The sequence below is a fragment of the Sinocyclocheilus anshuiensis genome, unplaced genomic scaffold (assembly GCF_001515605.1).
Source record: "Sinocyclocheilus anshuiensis isolate Anshui unplaced genomic scaffold, SAMN03320099.WGS_v1.1 scaffold659, whole genome shotgun sequence".
Taxonomy (NCBI): domain Eukaryota; kingdom Metazoa; phylum Chordata; class Actinopteri; order Cypriniformes; family Cyprinidae; genus Sinocyclocheilus; species Sinocyclocheilus anshuiensis.
This window is the reverse complement of record NW_015549698.1, coordinates 1,460,069-1,468,135: the sequence shown is the minus strand read 5'-3', so window position 1 is coordinate 1,468,135 and position 8,067 is coordinate 1,460,069. Positions and strand designations below refer to the sequence as shown.

General features: G+C 37.0%; 1 protein-coding gene across 1 annotated transcript in view; it reads right to left on the bottom strand.

Moving 5' to 3' along the window:
* Positions 1-8,067, bottom strand: part of LOC107660539 (laminin subunit alpha-2-like) — a 244,459-nt gene that overhangs the window by 199,872 nt on the left and 36,520 nt on the right. The window contains 2 exon segments of the mRNA XM_016449859.1: positions 2,637-2,749; positions 6,328-6,498. Of these exon segments, the coding sequence (XP_016305345.1) occupies positions 2,637-2,749; positions 6,328-6,498 (284 nt within the window).

Below are 8,067 nucleotides of genomic sequence, written 5' to 3'. Positions count from 1 at the left end.
AAAACATCACAATAGTCCACAAGTAATCCACACCACTCCAGTCCATCAGTTAACATCTTGTGAAGACAAAAGCTGAAACAAATCCAGCATTAAGATGTTTTCATCTTCAAACTTTTACACTTTGAGTGCATAGTCCATAATAACACTTCCTCTAGTGAAAAAGTCCATCTGCTGTTGTCTTGTGAAGCTTTTGGCTTCTTAAGACATTAACTGATGGACTGGAGTGGTGTGGATTACTTGTGGATTACTGTGAAGTTTTTATCAGCTGTTTGAACTCTCATTCTGACGGCACCCATTCGCTGCAGAGCATCCATTGCTGAGACACTGATGCAATGCTACATTTTTCCAAGTCTGATGAAGAAACAAACTCATCTACATCTCGAATGGCCTGAGAATCAGAAAATTTTCAGCAAATTTTCATTTTTGGGTGAACTCTTCCTTTAAGACTAACGCTAAACATCTTCAACACCCAGCCGCAGTCACTGAAGGAGGCCTGTTAGCCATCTAAAACATATTACACATGAAGCATTGTGAACAGTGTGTGCATATCAGCCTGCTGTTTATAAATAACCGCTTAATTCAATTGAATCAATTTCCTCAGTTGAGACGGGTTTTGCTCTAGCGCTCAGCGTGCCTGTAATGTGTTAGCGCACGTTTGTCATTGCGGCGACAGGTTGGCAGGGAGTGAGTGATGGTAAGATGGCAGTCATGGCTCGCTGCTCTATGTGTGATTGCCGTCAGTAATTACACACCCTCTCATCTGATTTATTAACTCTAAATGTCCTCTACAGCCCCTCTAATGAATACTCAAACCCTGTCACACTCATTTGTCTTCTATTTTGCCTCCACCCCTCTCTCTTGCTCTCTCTGTCTCCTCCGTTAACGCACCGTGCTGCACTCATTGTCATATTCTTCAGTTCAGGTAAGGCACAGAGGAACAATGGAGGAATTAAAGGGATAGTTCACCTACAAATGAATATTTTGTCATTATTTATCACCCTCATGCCATTCAAAATGGTGTATGACTTTCCTTCTTGACCATTTTTTAGGTGAATATTACGGCCACACATTTTCATTTAATGGAAATGACTGAGAATGGGGGCTGTCAAGCCTCATCAATCACAAAGTTCTGCAAACCACCGGCTCCTTGCACATTTCTTTGTTAACGACACTTACCATTCAAAAGTTTGGAATAATTATGACTTCACAATGTTTTTTTTAAGTCTCTTCTGTTCACCAAGGCTGCATTTATTTGATAAAAAAGGCAGAGAAAAGTAAAATCATAAAATATTACAATTTAAAATAGCTGTTGTTAAACTGTAATTTATTTCTGTGATGCGCAGCTGAATTTTCAGCATCATTACTCCAGTCTTCAGTGTCACATGATCTTCAGAAATCATTCTAATATGCTGCTCTGCTGCTCGAGAAACATTTCTGATTATTATCTGTGTTGAGAACAGTTGTGCTGCCGATATTTTTGTGGAAACCGTGATGCATGTTATTTTTCAGTATTCTTTGATAAATAAAAAAATTAAAAAGAACAGCATTTATTTGAAATGGAATAATTATACAACACTAAAAATGTTTTGACTGTCACTTTTGATCAACTTATTGCATTCTTGCTCAATAAAAGTGATAATTTCTTACTGACCACAAACTAAAGTAATTCGATAATGCTTTCAGCTTTCAAAACATTTTACCAAATCTGTTTAGGAGTAGTCTTAAAACATAAGACAGAAAAACCTGTGCAGATCCCATGCGGGCCCAAGCCAACACAAAACAAATTGTGGGGCTTTGTGGGCTAAATCTGAATTTGCACACTATAAACTGTGCTATATAACGTATGTACATTTGTGTGTACAGGATGCATCTATGATCCTTTCTAACATCAATCCCACAGAAACATGCAACACATGTCTTCTTTTCTCACCAGTTAACTTCATTTCATCATTCTCTGTACACTGTACTTCCCATCGCTTCTATTTTTGTTATCGTTTTGCCTCTCATCTATTAATTCGCACGTCACTTTTCATTCTGACCGCCCTGCACCCCGGTGTCATCTGTTGACTGCATTAATTGCGTGTCTGTAGGTGTTTGTGTAATTTCCTGCGGTCTGGCACTGGCCTCAGATCATCATCTAATAAGGGCTGATGGGAGCATTCTTCCCACACACTACTGCACGCTCATTCAACTCCACTGCTTTTCACTGTTAAGCCAGCGCTAACCTGCACACACGCGAGTGGGAGAAGAGCAGCAGAGGGACGGAGCGAGTGAAGAGAGAGGCTTTTCTGCAGAGGAATTTCAAGACGGCAGCTTCTCATGACAGAGCAGGGGACAATTTCATACCTGATAAGCATTCAAAATAAAAAGTATATACTTTAAAGTGGTAGCACATACTTAGAATGAGTATGTGTGCTTAGAATAATTTAGTTATTATCTTTCTTAATGTAGAAGCTTGCAAATTATTTGCTTTCCTGTTGGGTGAAAAAAAAGGAAATTGTTGATGCTTGTGTTTTAACCCTAAATGGCTGTGAGAAAGGGCTAGAGCTTTACAAAAACACAAGCTGGATTCTGATTGGCTGTGAATAAGGATGCTGTCACTGCGAGCAGTTGTTGTTTGATGTTTTGTTGTTTACCTGCTGCAGGTCCAGAGTCACAGTGACGTAATGGTAGTCCATCCCGTTCATGATGCTCGGGCTCTGCCACCATCTGTTAGTGCCGTCGATGGCGTACTCGATGGGATGCCGCTCAACACACACGAAAAACACACTCGTGAGAGACCACAGCGCATTCATCTCTGCTCAGGGGCTTTATTGGGCAGTGAAGACCAGTCAGAAAAGTGGATGTGATCGAGATGTGAAAACCTGCCTTACTGTGAGCTCTAACCCTGTAAATTGTGATTATACAACATAAAAGTAAGAACATCTAATCTTTTGAAATCAAAAAGTTTACTAAACCTTATTTTAATTAAATCTTAAATAGGTTTGCATATATTCTTTTTTTTTTTTTTTGAGTATTATATGTGACCCCGCACCACAAAATCAGTCTTAAGTCGCTGGGGTATATTTGTAGCAATAGCCAAAAATACATTGTATGGGTCAAAATTATAGATTTTTCTTTTATGCCAAAAATCATTAGGATATTAAGTAAAGATTATGTTCCATGAAGATATTTTGTACATTTCCTACTGTAAATATATCAAAACTTAATTTTTGATTAGTAATATGCATTGCTAAGAACTTCATTTGGACAACTTTAAAGATGATTTTCTCAATATTTAGATTTTTTTGCACCCTCAGATTCCAGATTTTCAAATAGTTGTATCTCAGCCAAATATTGTCCGATCCTAACAAACCATACATCTATGGAAAGCTTATTTATTCAGCTCAATTATAAAAACATATAAAAACATAAAAACATATAAATTTATATAAAAAATAAAAACATTGACACTTAAGACTGGTTTTGTGCTCCAGGGTCACGTATTTGATCCATCAGGCTTTTATGAACAGCTCAATTTTATTCAGACTCAAACTGAGCAAAGATATGCAGTTTGCCGCAGATGCTGATATTTACTGTATAAGATGAAATTCTGATGCTTGTAATGTAAATCTATGAGATCTTTATAACAGTACAGCAGATACTGACATAAATGGATATAAATATCAGTCGTCACTCTATATCTCAAATAATATGTCTCAGTAAGATGATATTTAAATAATCAAAACATATTATGCAATGAATACAATGATGTTTCTCAAAAAAAAAAAAAAAACACTCAAAAGCCTGAAGATCATATTTGAGACTCACAGATTTGTCTAATATTTAATTAATAATTAAATATTACTGTAAATAATAATAAATAGCTACATATTTAATAATATCTTTCTTGGATAATCAAGTAAAGCGATGCTGCTCATCTTGAAATATACTAACAATATCAAAGTTATTCTTTAACTGATTTAATCAGTCCTATTAACTGACTGAAATAAAACCAAAACCTGCTCAAGAGCTCATATATTTGAATTTGTATTTCATTTTGTTGGAATAAGTGGTGTTTTCGGACTGCTGAGGAAGATCTGTATCTTTTTTATCTGAAGAGATCGAGTGAGATCTGATTCATCGTGGCACTAGGCCTTTAGAGGAGCTCCGTAACACCTCATATTAAACCACGACAGGACACGGCGCTACTAATAACGTGTCTCCGCTGGCTTTTACCTCAGTGGGTTGAATAAAATCACCTGCTGAAGTGTCTTTTGAAATAAAGCGATCTGCTCTAATGAGGGATGAGTTTTATAAGCGCTGAAATACTGACGTTTATCTCGGCGCAGAGCCTGTGGAAAGCCAGCTATATGAGACAAAGCCCAATCTTTCTTTACAGACAGATGATTGCCTTTACAGGCAACGATGATTAAAGTTGTCCACTTAATCATTTATTTGACTGCATATATTCTTTTCTAATTTATGAGCGAGATCTAGGTTTCATTTAAAAGAACTCCCCCGCTGGTTAAGTCACATCTCTCTCTCTCTTTCTCTAATTTCCTCTAATTGCATGTTATATTAATCACTCTCTGGCTGGGAGTGTGTGGGTGACTCTGGGGCGCAGCGGCGTGTGTTTGAAGCAAGCGCAGAACTCGTTACTGATGGAGGTGTGTGGATGACAGCACCAGCAACTCACTCCACGCATGTTTTATTAAGAGCTTGTACACATCAAAACCCCTAAAAGAACCGGTCTGGCTCATGTTTCACCCTCAAACCAAATCCAAGACAATGCAGCACATCTACAGCCCATTAAAGAAGTAGTTGACCCAAAAATGACAATTCAGTCGTTACTTACTCACATTATGGCACTGTAATGTTGTACCCTTGAGTTTGTTTGTAATTCTCATTCATCTTAATGACGATGATTCTCATTAGATTCTCATTACTGTAATACAGTCAGGAAAACCATCCTCTGGACACAATGACGTTTTTAATCAAATTTGCATAAAGAACAAATACCACAATGATGTATACAATTCATTACTTTTTCACATTGCGATGATGCAAATTCTGCATTATTTTTTTCTTTATTTCTTTTGATTTTGGGGTGAACTATGACTAAATGCCATGTGTGAGAATATTTACCACTCCTCTAGATTATAATAACTACAGACACTCATAAAATCAGCCTTTTCTGATACAGAATGCTGCTTTAAAATACTAATAACAATGACTCATATTAGGTTCAGTTCTTATCAGTTCTCATATTTAGAAGGTTTCTCAAGCAGCGAAGATTTGACGGCAACGCAGGATGTCAAATAACTGACAGAATGTCAAATTACTACGGACAAACATCAGCGACAGGATGTGATGTCATGCTCTAGGGCTTCTGTATTTAATACATAATGAATCACAAATAATAAGAAATGTGAAATATTAAAAACATACCATCTGCTCCACTTTCCAGCAACACAGCAAACACGCAGCTTTGAAGTTTGTATTCATTGTTTTGAGCCAAGTGGTCGATAATAGTGGCTTTATAATAGTTAACTTCATTCACGCCTCCCTGAAAATGTTTGCTTGTTTAATAAAATTTCTATAATGTGTGATGGTGTGGATGCCGGATTGTATGTGCGATGATGATGATGGCAGTAATGAGCACAGTGATTGTTTGTTATACATATAATACCAAATGTATATTGAACATAAGAGTTCTTTGAAAAATTTCCCCTTTCAGCAATCTTTAAAAAAGCAATTAAACAAGCACAGTAATAAGGTAAAGCTATTATAATAGGGGACAAAAGGTTCCCGGTGTTACCATGCCTACTTATTAGAAATGAATTTAAGCTTACATTTAAAATATAAATATGAACCGTTTCTAGTTGTGGTTTTGGTGAAACAGAAAGATGTTAAAGGTTCTTTATGGAACCATTTAGACAAAAAGGTTCTTCTATGGCATCGTGAAGCACCTTTATTTTTAAGAGTGTATGTTGGTAACAACTGAACTTGCAAACATGTCTGTAGTTGCTTTTGGGAAACACACCCCAGAGCGATTCAGTCTAGTTTGTGAATGAATTGCTCAGACCAGAGTCAGATGATTCTAGTATATTTGTGCTAATGAATCAAATATTGCTATTAAAAAACAACACTTTCTACTCTATGAGGCCTGTGAAGCGGGGAATCCAGTGTAAATGTGTGTTACATGCGTGACTGTGCCAGTGTTACTGTGATTTTGGAATGCAGTGATTTATGAGCAGAAACAGTCTTTGATTAGGGCATCTCAAATGGATTATGCACAGCCTGAGAGCCAGTGTGTGAGTGTGTGTGTGTGTGTGTGTCCTGTACCATTAGCATAATCACTCTTCAGGTTGCAGGTCCGACACTGAGGGTTTTTCACGGGCTGTCCTGGTACATGCTCCACTAGTTTGCAGTACATTTCTGGTCCCGTTTCTCCACATGTGGCATTGGTCTTGATCTCTGCCATGGAGGCCAGGTTCAGCACAGCTGGGAAGAGACCTGCGCACACAGTACACACACAACATTAGCTGTTACCAAGACAGATGACCGCTTCTACAGATGGTTCAACGTCAACAGCAAGTTTTGTTGCAACATGCGGTTTGTTTGCAGTATGGTTTGTGTGCATCCTCTCCCTGTCACCAGTCCTTCTTCCAGGAGCTCATCATTTACAAGAGAAGCATTGTCCTTATATTAAAGTTACACTGGAAACATTTCTCATTATTATAATTTTTTTTATTTTGTTAAAAGTGAATAAGAAAAAAAATGATGTTCCTGTTTCACACTGATTTCGCAACTTACTTATTACAGAGAAAACTTCAGCTCAGTATCCTACTGACAGCCGAACTCTGAGTTAAATCAGTTTTTGCCAAAATTAACCATGGGAAAGTCTTGTGGATGTTTTGAAACAAAAGGATCATATCAGTAACGAGAGACTTTAAAGCTGCATGAAATCAAATGCAATGTCTGTTTCATCAAACACATCCTTCATCAAAATAGCGCAGCAACAGTTGTATTATGAAAGCTGATCCTGCTTTGTGCGAGCTGTAATTAAAACTCTCTTAGAATCCACTTTCCCAGCATTTCCAGCATTCAGATATAGATAACATGGAGCTCACATTCAAATCCTCTTGAGTAAGAATTTGGGTTTTGGTAGTTTATTGTACATAACAGCATGACTCAGAAATGTAAACATATGGTAGAAATTGGGGCTGCCCAATAAACTATAAAAGTGCAGATTACAGCATTATCTTTATATTTACTCCTCTTGCATCAAAGGTTACAATTTACAATACATTTTTGCAGCGTTAAGCATCACCAGTGTTAAGCACATGAACACAACAGCCAATCAGATGCATTTCATTGAATCACTATGAGAAGAAATCTACTCAAAACTATATATTTTTTTTCATTGTGATCTGACTGACTGATCACTTTCTCGAATCCTCTCACTGTAACAAACAAAGTGTAAATAATAATGTAAATAAGATTCACATTGCAGTGTAGACCGCTTCAGAAGCTGAGTTTACATTACCGTTCAAATTGTGCAAATTGAAATTGCAAAAAAAGTTTTTTTGCTCACATGAGGTGGTTTTTCAGGCAATTCAAAAAAGGAATATAATCGCAAAACTGCAATAGAAAAAGTTTTTTGGCATTTACAGGTCATCGGTTACTGCGAGAGGAAAAAAATTACGTTTTAGTCACATAACATGCCATTTCGCGTAGTTTTTTATCGACGTTTATAATGTAAATCATAACTAGTTATAATTAATTATAAATATTTAGATCCGCTGTAAGTATTTACTTGACCTCTCAGGGTCAACTGTCTGTCAATTCTAAGAACGTTAATTTCCTGGTTAAGGGAAATAACTTTCTTACTGTACAATACTACTCATGTACTAGCATGTAGCAGAAATCTGCATGATCAGGGACTACGATTATGAGCAAACAATTAACAACCTCAGGTGTGATACAAGTAAGACTTTATTAACTACATAAACACTTAAACTAGTCTAACATACACCTACACATACACACACACACACACACACACACACACACACACACACA